This window comes from Neodiprion virginianus, chromosome 4, assembly GCF_021901495.1.
Source record: "Neodiprion virginianus isolate iyNeoVirg1 chromosome 4, iyNeoVirg1.1, whole genome shotgun sequence".
Taxonomy (NCBI): Eukaryota; Metazoa; Arthropoda; class Insecta; order Hymenoptera; family Diprionidae; genus Neodiprion; species Neodiprion virginianus.
In genome coordinates this window covers 21,260,651-21,285,113 of record NC_060880.1, presented here as the reverse complement: position 1 = coordinate 21,285,113, position 24,463 = coordinate 21,260,651, and the positions used below count along the sequence as shown (strand labels likewise).

General features: G+C 39.1%; 2 protein-coding genes across 10 annotated transcripts in view; one reads left to right on the top strand and one right to left on the bottom strand.

The window, feature by feature from the left end:
* Positions 1-13,057, top strand: part of LOC124303842 (transient receptor potential-gamma protein) — a 106,302-nt gene extending 93,245 nt beyond the window's left edge. For 3 of the 9 annotated variants that reach the window (XM_046761588.1, XM_046761583.1, XM_046761580.1), the window contains exons 8-19: positions 533-703; positions 909-1,143; positions 2,264-2,363; positions 2,581-2,859; positions 2,985-3,118; positions 3,266-3,401; positions 3,899-4,094; positions 4,168-4,362; positions 4,496-4,721; positions 6,545-6,922; positions 8,852-9,325; positions 9,932-13,057. In XM_046761588.1, coding sequence (XP_046617544.1) covers positions 533-703; positions 909-1,143; positions 2,264-2,363; positions 2,581-2,859; positions 2,985-3,118; positions 3,266-3,401; positions 3,899-4,094; positions 4,168-4,362; positions 4,496-4,721; positions 6,545-6,922; positions 8,852-9,325; positions 9,932-10,125 — 2,718 coding nt within the window. In that variant the 3' untranslated portion in view covers positions 10,126-13,057. The remainder of the gene's footprint in view (positions 1-532; positions 704-908; positions 1,144-2,263; positions 2,364-2,580; positions 2,860-2,984; positions 3,119-3,265; positions 3,402-3,898; positions 4,095-4,167; positions 4,363-4,495; positions 4,722-6,544; positions 6,923-8,851; positions 9,326-9,931) is intronic. The other 6 variants (XM_046761584.1, XM_046761581.1, XM_046761586.1 and 3 more) reach the window with 4 other exon arrangements.
* A 2,159-nt stretch (positions 13,058-15,216) lies between these two features.
* LOC124303843 (spondin-1) lies at positions 15,217-23,244 on the bottom strand. Its single transcript, XM_046761590.1, has 12 exons — positions 23,101-23,244; positions 19,887-20,074; positions 19,151-19,335; positions 18,402-18,596; positions 18,037-18,323; positions 17,531-17,934; positions 17,278-17,449; positions 16,956-17,199; positions 16,702-16,885; positions 16,456-16,619; positions 15,841-16,017; positions 15,217-15,713 (listed from the first exon to the last, which is right to left on the bottom strand). Exons 2-12 carry the CDS (start codon positions 20,065-20,067, stop codon positions 15,633-15,635), a joined length of 2,274 nt encoding a protein of 757 aa, XP_046617546.1. The 5' UTR covers positions 20,068-20,074; positions 23,101-23,244; the 3' UTR covers positions 15,217-15,632.
* Positions 23,245-24,463: the final 1,219 nt, after the last annotated feature.

The window sequence follows — 24,463 nt, the reverse complement described above, 5'->3', positions numbered from 1 at the left end:
GTCTTGTAACACGGGGGATGATTTTGGCATTAAATCACTCCTTCCTTTCAATTCCGTACTCTCTCTGATTTTCTCCGATCATTTCTCAGCCAGCGGGTTTCTGCTGGTAGAGCTTCAATGGGTTTAAATTTAATCGAGAAACTATATTGATATCTCTTACTAGTATCGAACGGTTTGAGCTTCATTCGGAGGTAATGCGAAAGTTTCTTCCATACGGGATGCTGTCTGATATCCGACTGCTGAGCGCAGAGGACTTATAAAGTGGTCGAAACTTATGGGAACCTTTAAAACTCGTGATTTCTTCACAGTGTAATAGAACCGGGAAAAACATATCACAAAACCAGGATAATTGAAAATCTAGGACAACAGGAAGAAAGAAATTTACCACCTGCATATCCATTCAAAAACTTCATTTCGAAGAGGGCCTAAAAATTTACCTCCTTACTTGTAGAAAGTCGAATATTTTCTTTCGGTTCCCAGATGTACTGCAGATGAAATCAATCTTAAGAACTTTGTGGATTTATCATTGTAGGAACTGAGACGACAGTGCCAGGACTTCGCAACAGCTTTGCTGGATCACACGAGGAGTTCTTACGAACTTGAAGTGCTCTTGAACCATGACCCCACGGGACCAGCCTTTGAGCACGGGGAAAGGATGCACTTGAACCGTCTGAAATTGGCAATAAAGTTGCGTCAAAAAAAGGTAGGGAATCGCACAACGCATTCGAAATTGATCACTTTTTACGCCAATTGACTATAAAGATGAGTTTGACCTGAAGAGACATCCGACTGTTGGGTAGTAATTGACAGAAATTAGACATAATATGACACCGGCCGAAGTAAGTAAGATTTTCATAAATTTTGGCCGGTTGAGATATCTGAAAAAGCTTTTATTTGTCTGAATCTAGTTCGTTGCACATCCTAACGTGCAGCAGCTGCTTGCATCCATTTGGTACGAGGGACTGCCTGGTTTCCGTCGGAAAAATATTTTGCTTCAAGCCTTGGAGACTATGCGGATTGGAATTCTCTTCCCATTTCTCAGCGTGGCTTACATCATAGCACCTCACAGTGTCGTCGGTCAGACTATGAGAAAACCCTTCATCAAGTTCATCTGTCATTCCGCCTCATACTTCACGTTTCTGTGTAAGTGTTTCAAAATATCTGTTGGTGTTTTTTCGAGAATTTAAGTGACGGTGGCAAAATGATTATATCGATACGCATCGTGTCGTGGGAAAGAATGTTGTCGGAGAAAAATGTTATGTATTCATCAATAAGGTTGGTACAGTCGATTGAAGCGGAATGCAAAAAACGTAGACGCTTACCTTTCGCGACAAAGTGCGTGATGGAATTGAAAACACTGGCCGGAAGCGAAAAGCAATTACGGTCAACTCTTTGATTGTTCACGTAACTTCAGCTATTTCTTCTTACTGTGAATATTAAATCGTATATTAGGGATATTGGTGAGTCAAAAATAATGGTATTGAATTTTGACTCACCAACTTTCATAAGAAGCTATTGCTTAATAAGCAAACAAAGCAAATTTTCCCGGCCAAGGAATATCAACGTTTCTATCCAACATGTCCGCTAAATATGAATGTATATTTATTGTAAGCTATTGACGTGCTATATGAGAAATGATTCTCGCTAATAATTTAGAAAATGTGACTATAATTTTATCCACCAATGAGATGGATCTATCTATTTTTGATCTGGCTGCTCCGAACTTTGATAAGTTATTCGAAGAAGCATTTCATACAGATACCGTAATTATTCAAGTGGGAAACATAAGCTGCAGCACATAATAATGGCATTAGCGATAGCCCATTTCTTGCTCTATAACTAATCTTGATCAATCATGAAGGTGGCGTCGCGGATGTTTTGCGGTGATTAATCAGTCGACAATTCGCTGCGAGCCTATAAGTATACTGACAGGAATACCTTACTCGCTGGACAACGTCAATTTATAGTTCAAGGGCAAAATTAGAACAAATGGGTGGAAGGGGAGAAGCAGAGGTTAGGATATCAATCCTGAACCAATGTCGAAAAATTAAATTCTAAATTACGTTCTAGTTCTATCGGCTCAAGCTACTCACCCTTCGATTGCAAAATGATAAGATTCCAATTATCTCCTGCTCTATTAAACTTTTACACACGAAAGTATCGACAGCGCTTGGTCAATGAAAGTTTTTATTTTTATACGGAACGATCACTTGCAGATTTGCATGTGGCTACTTAAGAATTTACCAATTTTCTCATTTTTCAGTCATGTTGATTCTTGCCAGTCAAAGAATAGAGAATCTACTTGGAATTGGAGATTCTTCAGAGCTAGAGAAAAGAGGAGAAATGCCCTCACCCGTCGAAGCGTAAGCTATAAATTACTATCAAAGAAAGCAAACCCGATTCCTTTTCGATCAAGACAAGTCTAAGAACTTTCATTAATACGATTTTCAAAGTTTTTTCATCATGTTATTATTATTACTCAATTCGAGCTAATTTTTTAACTTTCGAAATATTATTCTTTCGCATCAACATGTGAGCAATTTCGTTAATTTTTTCATTAATACAAAATCCATACACCAGATTCATCATAGCGTGGGTTTCCGGACTGATATGGTCAGAGGTGAAACAGTTGTGGGACGTCGGTTTGGAGGAGTATGTTCATGACATGTGGAACGTGATAGACTTTGTAACGAACTCCTTATACGTGGCTACTCTCGCGTTAAGGATTGTGGCCTACTACCGAGTGCAGGAAGAAAAGCAAAAACTCACTGACAGTGAGCGTCTCCGTCGGGAAGAATGGGATGCGTGGGATCCTATGTTGATTTCCGAAGGACTCTTTTCGGCTGCTAATATTTTCAGGTAAACCATTTTTTCGCACGAAGCTCACAACTGGACGCTATAATCAATCCGTTGCATGAACTAACCGCCAATCGTAAGCTAAAGGCAATGTCACTTCAAACACTCTCCTCTTCCGTTTTTCTTAGCTCGCTGAAGCTTGTTTACATCTTCTCTGTAAACCCTCATCTGGGACCTTTACAAGTATCGCTATCCAGGATGGTGATGGACATCATGAAGTTCTTTTTCCTCTACGTTTTGGTTCTTTTCGCGTTTTCATGTGGTGAGTTGGCATTGGATTGCTGCGTCCCTCGTATTGTTATAGATATAACTTCATCGTACTTTCCGAGCGTGTAAATCATTTGTTTGAATTCTCTGACCGCTGTTTATCTCCGGTATTAGCAGTTCATATCATGTCGTTTTTTAACAGGCCTCAACCAACTCTTGTGGTACTACGCTGACATGGAGAAGAAACGTTGTCCATCCAATAGCTCTGACATCTCGAGTACCAACAGTACAGCAAATTCCAATAATAATTCTTGCGTTTTGTGGAGAAGATTCGCTAAGTAAGTATACCCTTCGGGAGTGCGGTATATAGGTAGATTAAGGTTTTGAAAAATCAGCAAGAAACCTTTTGACATCTACTTGAACGTGTCCCATCTTTAATCTTATAATCCTAAAAAATGAACTCGTATCTACGTTACTTTACCTCTTCAACTCATAGCAGCAGGAAAACATTGCGATTTACGTACGTTGGGAAAAATTGTCGTAGCGCGATACATAGCCACTCTTAAAAACCAGCCATAATCGATTTTCGCCAAACTGCAAATTTAATTTCAGCCCCTCAGTGGAAGCTCAATAGCATTTTTAAAATGTGAAGTTTCGAAACAAAGCGTTTTAGCAATGATGACTTTGCTTTTTATGCCTTTCAAATAAATTCATCTGCGAGTTAAAATACTGATAAGACTAGACTTTCTGCTCATGATACGCGTAATATAACGTTTTTATCATGCAACTGCAAAATGTAAGATATGTACATACCTACATTATTGCCCTACTATAGTCTATTCGAGACAACGCAGACCTTGTTCTGGGCGGTGTTTGGGCTCGTTGAACTCGAGAGTTTTGAGTTGGACGGAATCAAGGTGTTCACAAGGTTCTGGGGAATGCTCATGTTTGGCACCTACTCGGTCATCAACATCGTAGTTCTTCTGAATCTTCTCGTTGCCATGATGAATCACTCCTATCAGCTGATATCCGTACGTAAATTCTTGCGAAGATCGTCTTTTTTGTATTTGGGTTAACGATTACTCAGATCTGAAAAATATTTAGGACCGTGCTGACACTGAGTGGAAATTTGCTCGTAGTAAGCTGTGGATTAGTTACTTTGAAGAAGGTGGTACAGTACCTCCTCCATTCAACATCATTCCAGCACCGAAGAGTGCCTGGTACATCGGTCAGTGGATTTATCGGAAGTTGTGTGGTCACAGACGTGCCGCGAAGAAAGAGCACATGCGGACGATCAGGGTGAGTCGACTGGAAAGTGCTATTCGATGTTTAATCATGGTTGGAGAACCAATGTTACTTCTAATCCAAGGGAAGGGTCGAAGGAGCTTTGCTACAAATAACTATATAAGTGGTTAATGGCCAATTTTTCTAGCGAAAGGTGAAACAGGCATCAGAAAGAGACTTCAGGTATCAAACGATCATGCGTAATCTTGTAAGGCGGTACGTTACGGTTGAACAACGCAAGGCAGAAGGCGAAGGTGTCACTGAGGACGACGTGAACGAGATCAAGCAAGATATTAGTGCCTTCCGATGCGAGCTTATCGAGATCTTGAAAAATTCTGGCATGAACACGTCAACAGCGACCGGCGCTGGAGGCGGTGAGTGGTCGCATTTTGACACCAACGGTTAAGGTTTTCAGATTTTAGCGAATCAAACCCAAAAAAATTCTTGTTGAAATTTTTATTGCTGTTTTCTGACTATCTCTATTTAATCAGTTTAACGCACCAGTAATCAACGTGAATATTATTTTTGAAAGAACCAATATTTGGTGTGTCTAGGGAAATAGTTTTTCGATTAAATTTCTTAGACTAAACCGAGTGTTAACTGAATGCTAAGATGTATGGGAAAGTTTATACCTACTTGACCAACGTCCAAACCTTACTTTTGATCATTTCTATTCCAAGTTTTCATAATATTTCTTAGATTGAAGTGAACATATTTTTTGCTATATCAAATTTTTAATTTCGACGATATCCGCTGGGAAGAATGTTTTCAGTTGATTATAAATTCTGAATGCCAAATCGGACCATTAGTTATAAGATCGAACTGTTTAAAGCGAAATGAACTTTCAACAAAAAAATACAGAAGGACTTACAAAGTTTACAACATGTTTAGGCAAGGAAATCGTACCTCAAAATTGAGAAATCAATTTTACAGAAAGTCTAAAATTTGCAATTTCTCTTTTCAAATGTCAATATTTTTCAAACATAGTAACGAACAGTTTGAGAGTGACACGATAATCCTATTTGTAGTATTTTTTTTCAAGTACGTCCTAAACTCTTCATTATCTTGAAAATCTGCTGTCATATGTCAGCTTGATTCCAAAGAGCAAAAATAGTACTAGATATCCAGCAAATCTATTGCGTCATTTCACCAAGCGACAGCACAATTCGTGTTAAGGTTTCCTCCAACTAGAAGGACCTTGAGAGCCATCGCATTGTACTGTCTCGTTGGAGGCAGCTTTCAATATCGACTCTGAATATTAGTTACTGACGAGTTCCTCGGCAAAGTTACCATAGTGTGTTATCGTTATCCGACAACGATTCAAGTGAATTATTTTTTGTGGCGAAAATCTTTGAATAAAAATTTGATATCACAAGAATTGTACGGGAATCAAACTTGGAAACGACGCCTAGTTTCTACTTTGTCCTAACAAATTCAGTGAAAAATTAGTACAGGACTCGAAAGATTAAGCTTGGCTTGGACGTTAGCCAAGTCAGCATGAAAATTCCAATACACTGTAAAATTATACAATTTTATATGTAACTTAATCGTGAATCATTGGATAGAGATAGTCAATGCATGGTATGTAGTTGTGTGGATTATACATCGAACATGCCCGAAGAAATATGAAGCTTCGATTGTAGTTTTCTCAAGGTTCTTGAAATCATCCCCACTTATTTCAAATTTCTGTATTTCTGGATTGATTTCTACACTTTTTTGTGATTATACATATAATTTTACACGTATGACAAATCCAAACACGTCTCACAATCAGGTGCAAAACCCTATTCTATAATCAATTTAGTTATCGCCAGTTGTGTTCAGAGATAATTATGCACGTTAGGCTGCAAATTATGACAAGTTTGAGCCCATAAAACTACGTTTAAAAATTTATCGCGTTATCCTGTTACCGCAATGAATAAACCACATACGAGTACATGAACTTATTTCACCTATTGTGAGCATTAAACGCGGGCGTATAATTAACCAATCACCAAAATAATTACGGACCAGAGATAAAATACATTCAGTTGGGACTATATAAATGAAACGTCTCAGTAACTTACATACGTATGATTTAGCTCCGCTGTACAAGCCACGGCCAATTTTCTTTCATTTCAATAATCCTATCATTTCTTTCAGTTCTGCTTACGTAGTTTGATGTAGAGTGGCTCTTTGGGTTCTGTTTCCCTTATAGGTGGTAGCTTTAAAGCACTGTCTTTAGGTGCTGGTGGAAAGAAGAACCGACAAAAAGAACGGAGACTGATGAAAGGGTTCAACATCGCCCCTCAACCAGGAGGAAGTGGGACCTTACCACCTGTGGCAGAATTCATAGCCTCCCTTCAGCAAGCACACCACGAACACGCTCACCATGACCTCTTTGGTAGCACCCTCAGTGGGATTTTCGGTCCTGGAGCGACACCAAAGAAACATCCTCATCACACAAGTACTAACAGTGTCCCAGGTCTTACGACAGGTCCAAGACCTCCAAGGGGCACTAGAGAAAGTTCTAGAAAAAGGAGGTGGGGCACCTTAATTGAAGCTGCAAAAGTGGGACGCGTGTCGAAATTGATTGGTGAGCGCAAATGAGACGTCACAGGGCTAGAAGTTAGAAATTTACATTAATAGAGAGCATGCTTTTTTCACTAAAAGTCATTACGCGATGGATTCAAACCAACCCGAATATTCGTATAGCACTCGAGTGACCTGGTATTTTAATTCCAAGCGGGTATATTATACGAGTGTAGGGCTAAAAAGTAGGTGAATTTTGGAGACTTGTTAAGGTTGAGGTGAGCGGGAAGTAGCCGAGGAACGTTGTTCGGTTTAATTTATTAGCGCCGTACAAAGTTTTACGGCCGAAGCGCGACCTGCCTGGTTGGTGATCAGAGCCGAAGTGATAAGACTAGCCGCGCCCCCCCCCTCGCCGGGCTATTTTTCCCCCACCACCGCGCCGCTGGCCTAGAAGGCCTGCTGGTAGGGCCCGACGCGCCTTCGGCGGTCGCTTTCCGAAGTTTTCTCTCTCGCTCGCTCCTACGCTCGCCCGCCCATCGGCCCCGGATCGGTTTTGCGACCTCCTCGTGCCGTTTAGGGTGACCTGCATGGGCTTGAGAAAAACGAATTTCCCGGGAGGTCTATAGCCTTCAGGGAGAAACTCCCCAAAGCTGAATTGGCGTTACGTACTCGATGACACATATCATGTGTTCGAGCACGTTCGTGGGTGAGCGTCGAACCGCGAGAGAGACGCGCAACCTTTTCGGTCGCTCGAATCCACTAATTTGGAAATGACTATCCGTCATTCTCGGAGCCAGAACTTGATTTTACTGGCTCTTGCGCAATCAGACATGTCGCCCTTTCGTCTCAACAATTGCCATTATTTTAATTTTCGTAAATTAACATGTACATCAGATGCTGATATAGTTTCCAATCACTATTCTATGCGATATTGTAACATTAATGCTTGCTCGTAATAGAGTCGTCGCCTATGATATTTCGCGTTCTATCGTGTTACGTTTCAACTTACAAACTTAACATAATAATCTTTCATCGTAACCAATTAAACTTATCGTAACATAAACATAATTATCCAAACCAGCTTACTAGATCTCTACCCTTTCCTGCACCCTTGTATTGAAATACAACGAGCATGATAATAGCGCCCAAAGCGGCCAATCCTTGATTTATCGGTGACGACAATAAATTAATGACAACAATAAGAAATTAAACATTAAATTTTCTTCCAACTTAAACTTGAATCATTCTAACCGAGCGATCGAGATCAGCCCGAGAACAGCCGCATCTTCGCGTTTTCACCGTAGCAAAAATTTTATTTAGAAACGCGATAATTGCGGAGTAAATAAACAAAATCGAAAACTATCGGAAAATTTTTTTTTTTTTTTTGTTCTCTACGATTCTAACAGGACTTGTATTTAGACAACCAATGAGTGAATTCCATTGTATTTATTTATTTATTTATCTTTTTTATTGAAAAGCATTTAGATTGAGCTTGATTCACTTTTTTCTTCATCAGAATCAAATGAATGAAAGCATTGTTATCAACAATAACCTCACTCATTTCACCCGATGACAATGTTCTGCATTGCACACGATATCTTGAAAATGGCTCGAACGATTGACTTTAAATTTAAGTACAGTAGTTTTGGACAGTTCATCCTTTTTGATATCAGACTTTTTTCACAAAACGGAGACCATCTCAAGTTCAAAATCGATTTGAACTAAATCGTTTGAGCCATTCTTGAGATACTGTGGGCACTGCAAAATATGTTACCAAGTAAAATGGTTGACATTATTGAAAATAACGATGCTTCCGACTATTTGATTCTAATAGAAAAAATGTGCGATTGAATTTTGACCCGCGCACTTATAAATTAGACAAGTCCCAATTAAACCAAATAATCGCTTTTCGAAGTAAAATCTTCCAAAATTAACCTAATTTTTCTGTTGTCCATTTTTATGTGTTATAAATTATGGTCATCTCATGATAAAGCAGGTCGATCTCGGTCGGAGGATTCAGTTTATTCACCAGCATCGGATGATGGCTCCCGATCTGATGGTTCATCGGACTCCAAGTCATCTCTAGACGTCACGACGCCAGATTCGCATGCTCATCAGCATGTCCATTCCCATCATCATCATCCTCACGATGTCCACCATATGTTTTCCCACGGTTTGGGACCAGCTCTAGCAGCACTGCGAAAAAAGCGGAAGAAATTTTCAGCATCTCGTGCTTCAACGCCAGCAATGGCGAGCCATACCAATCCGGTAGAAAGTGTTATGCATCCGATAACCTCCGCCCTAGCATTAAAGGTCACCAGGAAGCAGTTGCAGAGAGCAAGCAGCGTTCCAACGAGAGGACCCGAGACTGTAATACCTCCGATCACACCTCGATGTCACGAGGTTACCCAGAGTCAGCAGCCAAGTTTAGACGCAGTTGAGATGATCGCTAGCCACGAAGCACAGGGTAAGGATCGTTAACGTATCTCACTCATCATCTCTCTGATGGTGCTCAAGTTTGGAAGCTTTAATTCCATAGAGTATCTAAGTGCAGATAGTACAACTAACATGACGAAACTTCATTCGAGTATAATTTTTTAAATATTTTTGTTCATTTTTATCTTCGCACGCTGTAAAACCGTTTGTATCAACCTCAGGAACCAGATGATCGTGATCCTTGAAAAGACACAAAATAGGGAGTCGTAGAACGACCGTTCAAAATCGTTCTACCTGGAGAACATAAATCACAAAATAGTACATTGTGTATCAAGGGCGAAAAGAAGACGATTACGAGTATGATGTCTCCCGCTGGATGGAGTACGGGGTAGTAATCAAGCGAGTGCAAACGCCTTTTGCCCGTCACACACACTATTCATCTTATCCTACTCCCTTTGAAAATTCACTTTGCGTGAAAAGCGGATGAAAAAAGTTGGCATATTCATGCGTACTTTTAGCAAACAACAGCTCATGCAGTCCTTGGGACTTCACTCTGCGTATTTACTCGTAACTATCTGCACTTAGCTCACCATACGAATCTAAAGAAAAGGATGTTATTTATTAAAAATTTATTTAGGAGTTATTGTTGCCGCCGGGCCATTGACGCCATCAACGACGGAGGAAAGTGTCATCGCAACTGCAACTGGAACCGGAACTGGAACTCCAGTTTCATTGACATCGGTAAAGAGAAATGGTTCCGCCACCCAATTGCAACGATTGCCAGGCATTGAGCCCATCTCTGGCCACGATGTGTCTGCGGGATGGCTGTGAAACTCCGCATCAGCTGACGTAGTATGATCTGGTTGAGAAGAGTCTCTGCCACCCTACCAACTACTCAGCTGTAATATCTAGCAGAGATTTCGAGTGTTCACTGCGGCGCGGCGGCTGTGAAAAGTCCTCATCATGCCCATGCACAACGATGCCTTAATGCCAACGCGCTTCGAGGTCGCGTTGACTTGAACTTTTCTAGCCCGTGCTTTTATCTCGGATTCTCAACGTTCCTCCTTATTCGGTGTTCAGTCGTATTTTTCTGTTTGATTTTTCACATTAGAGTTCGTGCGGTTATCGATCACTGAAACTACACAGTCTAAGAATATTTGTAACCACTAAGATCCACCATTGCGCAAATGATTCGCAGAATTTTACAATATTCCAATAAGGAACGACAGAGAAACGAAGATACCTCACTTAAAATTTAAACATACGAAATGTCTTCGAGTGCCCCGAATCTCCTAAGTTTGGCCTTATTCACTTTGACCACGACATATTTCTGAAAACTCTCTTATCTGTACACACTGCAAGGCTCACGATAAATACATCTATTTTTCGTCTCCCAACCTAAGTTGAAGCGATGTTGTAAAGCTTTCGCATGCTCTGCCATGTAGTATGTCACTTGTCAACAATTAAACCGATACCTTCTGGCTTTTCACTGTCGGAACTGTAAATTATATTGCTGTGGCGTTGTTTCTTTAATTTTGATAGTAGCCACTGCACAGATCATATCTCAAGTAGCACTGTCGACTCACATTTGATTTATTGCCGGCGATAAATGAAGTCAATCTATCGCAGATTTCAAAAGAGGGCGTATTTGAAGCGAATAGTTGACTACATGTGAATAATTTGTTCGCAAATGTTCACTAAATTGTAATTCGGCAGTCAACGGTGTACAAATCGTCTATAAATTGACTTGTCATTAAAATATAATCAAGCGAAATTATGAAATTTCGAGAATGACCAGATTTTTTAAATCCTATTGCATTCGCAATGGTGGCTACTATTCGATATCCAATTTTTGTTTTGACACTGTCCTTGATCTTAAAGATTTTTAGGACTTTCGTCGACAGACAATTGGCCCTGCTTAGATTTTTGAATCATTAACAGTCACTATCACATCTTAGGCGAACAGTCGCCACCTTGTCGACTTCCTGCCGACTTCAAGTCAAATTTTTCATCTATTGCCATTACGTCGTCTTTGATTGGCCCAATGATAGTCGAAATTTTGACAAGTGTGCTACTTGGGATGTAACGTCAGAATATTTTTTAGCGCACGTCGGAACTTCCAATCGATGAAGATATTTTCTTGTTAGTGGAGCGGTTGTATCGTGTGAAATATTGAATACGGTGATGAGATTCTGGGAATAAGATCAATGCATTTCTTCGAAACGAAGCGTAAAGTTTCGGCCCGAAATGAGAGCGCCTCTTAGACACATAATTTATTAAAGAAGTTCAGAGAGAGAGAGAGAGAGAAAAAACTAACCTAGGGAATAAAAAAAAGGTATCGCCTTCAAAAAACGGAGGCAATGCTACTTGTTTTAAAGCTAAATTAACCTCTAATCTGTATGGCCTCGGAGCTTGATCCTTGGTCCTTTGGTTTTTATTTCCGTTTTTTTTTTTTCTATCTAGACTTTTTTGACAAACTGTACGTCCGAGGAGGACCCTTATTTCGAACCAAAACGTTGCACTACGCCTTGAAAAAATGCATTGTCCTTATTTCAAAAGCATCTTGACCTCTCTACTGATGATAAAGATCTTTTCGATTCGATAATGGATTTACCTTGACCCACACCCATTTTAAATATTTTTAACGATAATCATAGTGATGTATGGAACAGTTGAATGTTTCACGTAAAGCATGTTGAACGATCAGACCATTAGTTTAAATTTATTTTACAACAATTCGGCTCCAGCTGCAGTTGAATTTTTTCGAGAAGTGTCGAACCATGTCTCGTACTTTCATGATTTGTTTACTTGGTATCTATCCTACACAAGATTGCTCCTGAACTTTCAGACGTATAATATACTGCCAAAATGAGTTTCGCGGGCCAGAATCATCAACTAGTCTTGTCAGCCAGTCATTTAAATATAAGCATTTGTTAATACAATATTATAATTATTATTATTATTATTAGTGTCCCTATCTTCGTGTACAATACTATTATCACCATTACGATTACGATTGTTAAACAGTTGCCGCAAATGGAACCACGCATGGATTAGAAATAAGATTATTTTTGATCTTTGTGATCCATTTACGACAAATCTCAACGAAAAAATTTTGAAACAGAAGTTGAGGATATTGACTGTTTTTCCGAATTTTCTATTCTCCAATACAGAACCGTTTTCGCCCATAGTTAGTACGTAGTTTATTCTTAATTATTTATCTTAAAAATAAAATTAGTAAAAGAATTATGTGTAGTAAAACACGGTACACGGTATTGGTACACGTTGAAAGAAATTGCCACGACCAAACTTCACTTACGATTAGTATAGATAAAATCATAGTTTAGGAAAAATATGAAAACGACTTGCTATAGCGCCGAAGTCAGAAAACCACCAAGTCTGGTGCCGAAAAATCACAAAACAGAGTTTTGAACTCTTACCCGGCAAACGTGACAGTCTAATTGTGAGCTTAAGTACACTTGTCGTCATAGCACAACTATGTATAGTTATTCATATGAAACTAATAATTTTAAGTCTTAGAGATTACGAGTCGTCTCCTCGTGAGGTTGGAAAATGAAGGAAACTATTATTATACTTCATCAGATTTGAATCTTTCAATCGCTCTAATTAAACTAAGGAATACCAATGGTGCAGTGAAGCAAGTTAATTAGACCCAACAAAGTCAACCTACTTCCCCTCCCGTCCATGCGTGAGATTGGAAATCTGTTTCCTCGTTTCAAAGGTGTGCAATGAAAGCTAAGGAATCTTTCCTAATTGCTGAGAATACAATGCCTTTTTTTTCCAACAAACCGAATCAACATACATAGTATATTCAAGGCACAAGAAAACAATTCAATATCGCACTCACTGCAGAATGTCTAATTCGGTTTCGTTCACTGGACCACGAGTGTTTCGTTTGGCAAATATGTATTACATTTTTGAACGTGTTTTCGGCGTAGCTTGTTCATCTTTCACACAATCACCAATGGTTTGATCGATGTTCCTTGGGCAGATATTTTTCTCATCTCTTCAAACAGTCAATGTTGATTGGAAGTAACTATGCCTAGCACGAGTGTAACAATACCTAAAGTTCCAAATATTAATTTAAACTGCGATTGCAACAATTTATACCATAAAAGGTTTTTGTTAAACTTTCCTGCAAATCAAGTTACGAACTGATTATATTAATTCATATTGCAATTTTGAAGAAAACTGTTGCACACCATATAAAGAAATTCTACAAAATAAACAGCCTAGTACAAGCCCGTTTATATTTTCCTTGAAAAAAACTTTCGGAATTTCAAGCAAATATAAGTTTACGGCTTTATTCTCTACATCGATATTCTATCGTTACTCTTCTTCAAACACAAATACAACGATGATTATCCACGAAGTTTATTGTAAGAGACGACTCATACTAAGCACAATCAAATGAAATTGAAGCGCTACTTACAAGGGACTTTGATGCCCCCCTCAAATTTCATTGCAGCTCATATATATTGAAGAATATGGAAAACTAAAAAACACGTATTTATTTTAACCAGCGAAAAACAGTTTCACGGGATGAAAACGACTTTCAAATATAATCGGATAGAATCGCTTAATGTACTTTGTAACACCAATCGTGAATAATAGCCACAGCTATTATAACTAATACGCAATTCGAACAAATGGGTGCCAATATATCCACTGTATCCTTGATTTTTATACTTAAATAGGAAAAGCTGAGCTCCAGAAAGGTTATTTTATGCTGGCACCCTTACCTTGGCCACGTAGTCCCGACCCAGCTCGCGGCATATTGTTTAATGCGACACCAGGTCGTAAAGATCGTAACTGCACAATACCTTTGGTTCATTGTCCTCCGGTCTCAGGTTCTTGCAAAACATTGGAAAATCCTCACACTCACTCTTGCCCGTACCACACACACTACGCAATACTTTTCGGACATTCACTTCATGGAGACCCGTATCTGATATAATAACACTTTGCCGTCCGCACGATTCGTAAATATTTATTCGCCTGGCGCCGGCAGCGCTTATTCGGATCACTTGACTTGTCGCCGGGCGTTCTTGACATTATCGGGAGATTATAAATTGTTAAGTTTTACTAATCTCGTCGTTAGTTCTCATTTTCAATGTCTTCCCAATCGGCCAAGTCGTCCGGAACGTCAGACAAATCGTCCGCGCATTCGTCGTAAATATTTGCATCGTCTCTTTCTTATTGTTACCGAAACAAAACACCAGCAGAAAGCTAAAGACACTAAAGTGTTGTCACCGACCCCGAGCGATACTGTGCTCACAACACCACTGTGGTGTCGCCGGACGGCAAAGTGACAACTGAGAACTCGTTCACAACTTGAATGGAACCAACAGTGAAATATTTTATTTAACAATAGGAACATTTCAGCGTTGCTTTCAATCAAATATACGTTGAGCGCATCGGGAAATCACCGCGTCGGATGCCAATCTTTGGGGGTCGTTTTTGTCACTTTAAACCTTTTTTCCGCTGTAATAAGAAAAAAAAAAAAAAAAAACTTGTTTAGTTTCTAATATTTTACAACATACATTAGTTGTAACGAATCCGAAAGGGAACACCAAACTGGTGTTCATTGTTAGGGAATAACGCATGATTCTCAGATGAGTAATGTACTCCTGAACCCAGTGACTAGAACGTATGTTGTGTTTCCTCTTTCTAACAGAGTTGAGCGTAGATATCAAGACGTTACTTGAAATGGAATCCGTGAATTGAATTGAATTGAATTAAATGGTCCGTTATGCTGGTGAAACTATTCCCTAATAAATACCATTTATTCTGATACATTAATTTATTATCTACCCTTTACCCTGTACAAAAATAGAAGTAAAAAATGTAATTTTTTTTACGATTTATGCTATGTTGTTTAAATAAAACAATAGACAGATATAGAGTGAAACATATTATATATTGAGATTTATAAGAACGCATTCTTTTGCTTGGGATACTGCAATAAGTTCTAGTCATTTTCTAGAACAATTGCACACAATATTTACATAATTTTACCGCACCTTATGGTGCTGAAGGATTAGTTGTTCGATCGTAATGAAACAAAAATATTATCACCCAAGCACAACAATTAAGTAATGAATAGGAAACTTGTTTTAAACTTTTATTTTTTGCCTATCAGCCTCCAATCTTCTGCAATTTCTAATTTCATTTTTAAATGTTGTTCATCTAGTTTGATTTATTATTATTATATATATTATATTATTAATATCCAGGCTGAGGTTAACTGTGTTAATGCCCGTATTTTTGTCCCTTAGTTTAAGTAATTTTGGTGAAGGCACTTTTTAGTTGAGTCATCATTCGCATGGAGCAAGCTGACATCGAGACCGACGATGCAATTTCCTTGGACAAGCTCGTCCACCGTTCTCAGGACGACGCTAGAAATAGAACATGTAAAATTAAAGACGTTTGGCTTCGCTAAGAGTCAGTATTCGACTTGCAATGTTGAGCTTTTCGTAGCACACGTGTAGCCTTGTTCGATAGCACGTTCAAAATGCAGCTCACTTTTATCATTCTGGTACTGGAAACTCGACCCGTTCCACAAGTGACGCTGCACGGCGTCCATGGAGACCACGGAGTAACCATGCAATCGATAGGAGGCAGACTTTGAGTTGAATGTGGAGTTGGCGCCGTCCTCGAATTCGGAATTGGAATTGGTTCCCCGGTGAGAGCTGCTCTTACCTGCGGATTAACGGATTGTTTTTTTGCTTCGCCGAAAACCCGAAATTCAAAGAGACAAGACTATTTTTATTCCAATAATGAACAGAATTTAACTTGGCTAAACTGATATCGAACAGAAGGCCTGCTTTCAAGGAGTATATCTAGCTAAATTTGGACAATTTGTACCTCAAGAATGAATCATTCACTTCGTGTGGAATTTATTTTAATCGAAAGTGTATAGATAGATAGCGATTAACATATTTTTTTCCTCGAAGAATCAATGATTGAGAGGCATTGTTATTGATAATAAATTGTAACAATATTAACCATTTCGCTTAGTTACACGTTTCAAGGCACCCACGATATCTTGAAAACGGCTTCACCGATTTACTTCTAATTGAAGGACAATATGATATGAATTTTAACAAGTAAGCATGACACATATCAAAGTTCACTTACGATGCCACAAGTTTGTGTACACTCTTCGTTGGTGAGGAAGTTGTTGCGGTTTCCACGACATCCACCGTATCCGAACGGAACGCACATCAATTTATTTGGTTGGAACGCCCAACGTTGAAAGTATCCTCGACAAGGACCTGGATCAGCCTCTTCCATGCAAACAACTAAAAACACCAAGCGAAAACTTTCCATCATTTTTCCTGCACGCAAACGATGTACAGAGACGGCAAGTGCTCTCTGCATTACCCTTTGCCGTTGCCATGTCGAAGGTGCAGTCCGATTGGCCTTCGCAAGGTCTTTGTTGAAGCATTTCGACGCGAGAAGAACACTCTTGTTGCAAGGACGGATCTACCATCAACAATCTCATCCTCATCTTGACTCCCTTACCACAAGAAGCACTGCAAGGTGACCAGTCAGACCACCCAGATACCTAGAGAATATATTTTCCAAGTTGTTATTACAAAAGAAATTTACGCGGTAGTAAAGACGTCTTAAGTTACTTTGCAAACTGGATCGAGAAGTTCCTCAGTTCCGGATTCACACGCTGGCTCCATACACTTTTGCTTCTCGACTATTTGAATGTGTGGACATTTCTTCCGACCCATACGATTATTGAATTTTCTGGTACGCATTTTGAATCCTACACCACACGTACTTGAGCACTCAGACCAGCCAGACCAGCTTGTAGTTTGGCAAATTTCCTCAGTTCCAAATAATGGCGCTTCAGGTTCTTCTTCCTGGCCACTTAACGGATAGAGATTTTTTATGACTAAATTATAGGTAACATATGAAGCGCAAGTGCTGGCCACTCAAGTTACTTACGGGCACTCAGCGATAGCGGCGACGCACATTTCTTTTGATACGAGTTGACGGTTGCAATTCAGCATGGTGGCTTTCTCTAACATTAGATATTCTCTGGTGCGCATTCGGAGGCCCTTCCCACAACTTACCGAACAGGATGACCAGGGGGTCCATTCCGATGTAACACATTCGGCTGAAATAGTATTATCCAATTGTATGACTAGAATTAAAATGAATTGGTAGACCACTTATCACTGTAGAATAAAATATTCACGTCTCGATGTATCCTCCGTATTCTCAGCGACTTCGAGTTCAGCAATTTGCTCCTTAAGGGTCTCTTCATCACAGCCTTTTTTGAATATCTTCTCTCTGTTTATGTAAAACCTTGCCAACGGCAGCATCGGTTTACCGGAAGGATCGTAAAACGGTGACCGTGGATCCTCTGGATACGAGGTGGTTATAGGCTTCATCTTCTCTCGCGGCTTAGTTTCGGAGTTGGGTGACATGTACGAGATTCCATTGTCTGTACCAGCATCCCATGGGTAAAGATCAATGGTCATACTCTTAATCCACGTACAGTCTTCTTGGCAAAGGTTCAATTTGCTGACTCCCACGACCCAGTCAGGAGACGGACCCAACATCGACGCCGCAGAGAGCATATGGTGTTTACGATCAACCCTGCAACAGTGATGAATGAAACGTGAATTTTTCATTGCAACCAATTTTATTCCCATTTTATGAAGTATATCATATATGTTGAATGAACACATAGAGTATCACCTGAAGCTGGTGGTGGTATTTGTGTTCACTCTAGGATACCAGAGACCCGAAGCCTTGACCAATGTTCTCAAATGTTTAGTCTTGGTTCTGAGCTCGGCCTCAACACCGGAAACACTTCCCCATTCAGCCAACTGTCGGAACCCATCAGTTGCAGTATGCTCACGACCCCAAAACGAAAACCTGGGTTCGTGCGATGCACCAATTAAGTCGCTGAAGTGTGTCAACCATGTTGAGAATGGAAAGTCTTTAGGGTGAGTGCGGTTCGACCAAATTCCTTCAAATATGATCTGTCGAACAAGAAGTGATGATTAGAAAATTAACATTCTCCGCATTTCCGATCAAAATCAATACACACAATTACTTACGGAATACTTGGCTTCGTCACACGCGCAGCAGCGTTTCTCTTTCAGTACATCTGCGGATTCCTCGTCACTAATTTCGCAGAACGTTCTTGTCAAATTGCCATCTTCGGCATACCAACGATCGACGCCTTCGAATACCATAGCATTGAAAACAACGCAACCTGAACCCGAAGCTGGAGCCCTCCACATCACTTGGACCTGTGCCCGAAATTTGATTACCACTCAAACTAGAGCAGGGTCTCTTTACATTCGTTGAAACGCTGGAGAACTTTGAATTTCGTTAGTCCATTCACAAGATGGGAAGAAGAGTATATTTCAAAAATTCGATTCGACAAGATATTCAAAATCCGCGTAAACCACTTCTGCGTGTTTTTTTAAATCTGTTTTTCAACTTCGCGTTTCTGTTTTTAGAGAAGAAGGCAGTTATTGTAATCACCCTAACAACAACCGAGTTGTCACTGGATCTCGAGGTTTTAAAGTCTAGAGAATCACCCGGGGCCATTTTTCGATGTATGTAACTAACTTATTTTCCAAAGAAGTGAAGAATCTGTTGAAAACCTATTTCAACAACACGACAAGGGCTAACAATAAGTAATACAGAAAAATCTGATGATAACCTCTCTTACAAACACTATTTGTTAATAATTGGTTAGCACCTTACAATGATAAGATTCCATTCAAGTAAATATGAATGAATCTTACAGAGGCGGTATGTACCCCGATTTTTGAAGTTGAAATATACCATACCATACCTCGGATTTGGGATAGTCTGTTGCTTCAGAGATGGTGTTCACACAATCCTCATTAAATGTTGTCAAGGAATCGGGAAATAGTTGGAAGAAACCAACGCGTGAGATTGGACTGTCGCGTAAATATAGAGATTCGACAGAGAGGGTGAATCTCGTAAATTGCTGGAACTTTGCATGTGTCCGTGATCCTGAAAAAGAGAAGAACATGTATAAATAATATTGTTCCATTATCCGAGCAAAATGATCAATAATAATATCCGATCTGGATTGGCAAAATTGGCAAAATTTTTCACCAAGTGCCGAACAGTGCACAGTAGATTCATTTTTTACTTACTTCCGGCAAAAAATTAAGTCATCTAACTTGAGATATATCGAAAACAGGTAATCAAAGCGAATGATCGATCGTATGCCAACTACAAGTTTCCAAATGTTTGAGCAGCCAATTTATGGCAATGCCATTTGTTTGTTTCTTTTTGACTTTGACTTCGCCTTGATCTTAACGTTTTTGAAGACATTTTTGGATACATGATTGTTGAGAAGGTTCAATCCGAAGCTTTCCGACAGTCGAGTTACTCGAATTCGGACAGGTGCCGGTATGCCGGCTTTATTCCAATTCCAAGCAAAATTTTATTTTGCCGACTTTATGTCAGCATCGAATTGTCAAAAGTATGACAATCGACACCACAACAAGTGTGCTAACCTGGTTCAGATTAACAAAACAAAGAAAAATTTCACTCACCCTGAAGACTGAGCGTGTACACAGCGTTTGGTATGTACTTATCGGAAGTTCCACTTATGGCGATTTGGTAACCACCGTCACCAGGGTAGCGTCGGGTCGTGGTATATTGTGCAGAAGGTCTCATGGGGCAGCTGGCAAGGGCCTCTGCCAAGAGACAGAGCGTCAACACAACTCGGATCATGATGACTCTATAAAATGCAACGTACGGTGAATGAACTTAAGTATTTTCAAACAAAAACGAGGTGCAGAATTTTATATCTGCGGTTAGCGACATAAACTTCATAATTTTCGGTTGGACGTGGGTTATCAATATTTTTTTGTCGCGAGATAGCGTCTTTCTTGGCTGACCTGGATCACCCATATAGTTTTTGAATCAACCCGTAAACAATGTCGTGGTATCTAATTTCCGGGTGGTATTCATTATCAATCAAATGTAAAGAGAGACGAATTATGGCAGCTGTATCATTATTGAATAGAATGAAAAAACAAAAAGTATTTCCATAAAAGTTCATCTTTTTTTTTCAATAAAATCTGCATCTTTTACACAAAAAGTAACACTTGTCGTCATGTCATTTTGCATTCACTGCAGTGTAAAACAATATATATTTTACTTTCTCAATTGATTGAACAATGTGGGCTAAAGAAACTACAATTTTCGATGTGTACTTTATCAATGCACGAAATTTCTTCTCTGACGACTTTGAAAAAACACAGTTTCCGCTCAAATCGGCAACTTATTTTCGCAGTCTTCGTTTTCGAATTGATAGAAAAGTAACTTTTTTGGTTTTACTGACGATTCTGAATTTCTTAGTGATTACGCCATCGTCTTAAGTAAAGAGACTCGAAGTGAAAGATCAGCTTCTTTTGACAAAGTCTCGGCGCCAAGTCAGGATTCATTCGACTGTGGTTTCTTTTATTAAGCAGTGACGAGTTACTGTTGCATCTGCTGACCTCATATGTGGTGGCGAGCTTGAGTATTTAACCATGACTAGTAGGGGAACTTGTACTCATTCCAAAGAAAGAAAATCGTAATGAGTATATGGTGAACACGTGCTGGTCATGCCAACCGCAAACTTGGGTTTAATTACGCAACACGGAGAGCGTGCAGAAAGCGATCAACAGCAGGGAGTCTTGTGTGGCTTATCTTGCTTCTAAGAAACATTTATACAAAGATCGTGAATTCGTATTTTCCCCGGTGAAATTAATTCTGAAATCTTACACTGTCCCAACATAATTTTTTAGTCTACAATAATGCAGTTGTATCCAATAAACTGGAAGAGAATACATTCTACTAAACTACTCCTTGGCTTATGATTGTATTTTTTGAACCCTAAAAAAACTTTTAAGAACGGATGTCGTTGAATTGGATGATAGTTCGAAGAACCCAGATGCTTTTTGCTAAGCGATCAACGCAACAAAAATATCAAGTTACAATTACTCCGACCAGAAGCCCCCAGTTACTGCGTCCTAGGTATATTTGATAACCGTCTGCTATAATATCGAAATACTGCCAACGTAAGTCAAGAGTACTGCAACGATAGAAATTCAATTCAAATAATGCTGAAATATTCAACAGTTTTTTACTGGTTTTAATTTCACTAATAGTGTTATTCAAATTTTTGATGACTGGTAGCCGTGCATGATAAGGTAAAGTGTTAACTACGAAAAGTTGCAACTCTACTGGACCAGTGCTTGACCGGTTAAATTAAGAAATTTACTCATACATATATGAAAACTGGAACGATCGGAACAATTGATAGACGATCTTCGTATTTCGTAATACTTCTTGCGTAACTTTGGGCACGCGGTCAGTTAAGAGCTCAAAAAATATTAGAGCGCATCAAATTGCGAAGTATATAAAAATCTCGGAAACGTTTTTATGTCTGTTGTAAAAGAAATAAGATCCAACGGACATAATCATATCGCAGCGGGTGAAAAGTTCAAGGTAAGACCCCGAATCGGAAATATCGTCTTTTACGTTGTTCCACTTACGTGTAATAAATTTACAACGAACGTTACTGCGAGTGATGAGGGAAAATGTGGATTATTTTATTTAACTATAGTTTACATATGTATAGCCACAGCCATATGTACAACAAGATAATTTCGTTCGGCGGAAAATTTCTTCGATTACTGTACGACTTGCAAAAGTTATCACGACAAAAAAATATTTGTTTTTAATCGAGCAAGCTCACTCATCAGATGGCGGCTGGAAGATTGCAGCTGTGTTGTGTAAATTTGCGACGACAGGTTTGTAAAAACTGGACTCTATTTTAACAATGAGATCCTTTGAAATGAGATCTGAGGAAACCGGTTTGCGCATACTCTTATATTATCGCTACATGTATTACCGAAAGCGAGTCTAAAACCTATAATGGTTAAAACAGTTACTGAGAAATTGAAGTAACACGAGCATCGCTTTTACATTCATGAGTGGACATCATTTTCATTTTAATAAATAAATGCACGCCAAACAATATTTATTTGTAATTACAGTCAACAAAACTGCACTTTCGTTTGACTGTAACAACAATCTGTTTATTATCACGTTTTTTCTAAATTAAATACGGCCTCAACATCACTTTTTTACACCCACGCCGAATGGTTATCACTGCGGTCACAAGACAATTCTATGTAAGTGATCGTACACTGAAAAAGTAATCGCAATGAAAAAAACACACATAAAGAGTTCGTTCGAACGATGGAAGAAAAAATGAATCACCATAATTGCCGAGAAGACAGAATATTGGACTGGATATACAATCACAGTTGTCATTGAACCCATTTTCCGTCTTGACGAATAAGGAAATACATTGACAACAAATTGACAATACTTTTTCCTTATTTAGTACATTAACTGATAACGATTAATAATATCCTTTCACCCTCATTGTTCAAAATTCAAAATACCAAAAGTCATTTCACATTTCGTACCTATGTAAATATAATGTACCAAATGTACGTAACAACTTTACACAACTTTGTCAAAACTACGTTAAAAAATGTCCCATCTATGGATCTCACAAGAAAGAATGTTACGTAAAGTGGATTTCGAATGCATTATCCATTCTGGATAAGGAATGCACTTTAATTTAGTCGAACGATTCGTCGCTCAACAATTCTACGTAAATTTGAAATTAGTCGCGAAATCTTGATCAATCGTTCGCGGTATAAGATTGTTTGAAATAATTATAGTAACAGTTAACGAACGTACCAGTTTTGCTTCTTCAGCCGCACGAAAACGGCTCTCGTTCAGTAGAATGAATCCGCCGAAGGAGAGCAGAAAGATGCTTTGGACAGTGACAGAAGCGAACTGACCGCGACGTGTCAAGATACAGATTCTCAGTACTACGAGCTTTACTCGTCCACAGATCACCGGAAACTGATACGACAACGACGTAGCAAGAAATGGAATCAGTGCGTTTGCCCCTTCAGACTACAACTATATCTGTTAACCGTTTCATTGCCCGTGCACAATTCTCACTCTTAATTTTTCTCGTCTTCAGCCTTTTCTCGACGCCGTTGTACCGGCGAATCTTAAACTGAATTGTTGTGGCTCGCATCTATTGCATCGGACTTGATAGTTGCCCAAGAGTCTTTGCCCTGCTTTGGATAATTGCACGAGTAGTTGGATAACTCGCGCGTTGTTGCATATAGGTTTGTAGAAAGTATCAGATTAATTGCCTATCTTATTTCGCCACCTGTGCACACGTGTGTAATCACGAAATTTCCAATAATAATTTACACCAGGTTCAATCGTAAATCTCCGACTATACAGCGGAGGGTAAACCAGCTCGTACAGAAAATGGCCCCGGGCTAGTTAGAAATATGATGCGTAATAATTTGAACTCGATCGTAATCGCCGTAAATTTTATCGATTAATACTTCAGTGGCGTTCCATTATCCGTGGGAATTAAATTTACATGTCAGTGTATTGGCGCTATTCGTTTTTCATATTTATAATCGCTGAAATAATGATTATAGTTAAAATAGTATGTAGGTAATGAAAAGGAAGCAGCGATCTCAACACCCCACCCACGCCACTTCGTTTCTCGTTAATGTCGAGAGCCCGTATCTTTGAAAGTAATTACATACAGTTCGTCCAGGTCATCGTATCACTTGACACGACGGACTTGCGTAGCGCGATCGCTTTGGGTAAACAATTTACAAGAATCAATGTTATTTTCTGCACATAAGTTTTACATTCATATTCTCCTCACGGATGAATGGAGTCTTAAAATGTACAAGGCTTGGCCGAAATACGAAAGTCAAAGTATCTAAAAACTTATAGATTATGGGAAAATATCTTCATACAATACGGATATTGACACATACTTTGTAATTACGAAACTGCTGAATCTGTGGGGAGATTCTCGACTTTTAGAAGCCATAAAATATTTTTACGAGCCTAAGAGTTACAGAAGATTAATTATCGAACTTTGGTTTGTATGAAAAAAGAAAACAAAGAATTTCATGGATTGTAATGTCATATGAAATAATTCCATAATGAGTACATGTTTAAGAAGATTTATGGTACTTTGAAATTCGGTGAAGATAAGTTTTTATCGCTGCTAACA

What these genes read in the sequence shown, in the direction of transcription:
- LOC124303843 (XM_046761590.1), bottom strand. Translation starts at nt 20,067, where the DNA reads ATGATCCGAGTTGTGTTGACGCTCTGTCTCTTGGCAGAGGCCCTTGCC. An exon ending in GTGACGAAGCCAAGTATTCC is followed by an intron (nt 18,324 to 18,401) that starts GTAAGTAATTGT and finishes CTTGTTCGACAG; the next exon opens with ATCATATTTGAAGGAATTTG. An exon ending in TTCTCGATCCAGTTTGCAAA is followed by an intron (nt 16,886 to 16,955) that starts GTAACTTAAGAC and finishes TATATTCTCTAG; the next exon opens with GTATCTGGGTGGTCTGACTG.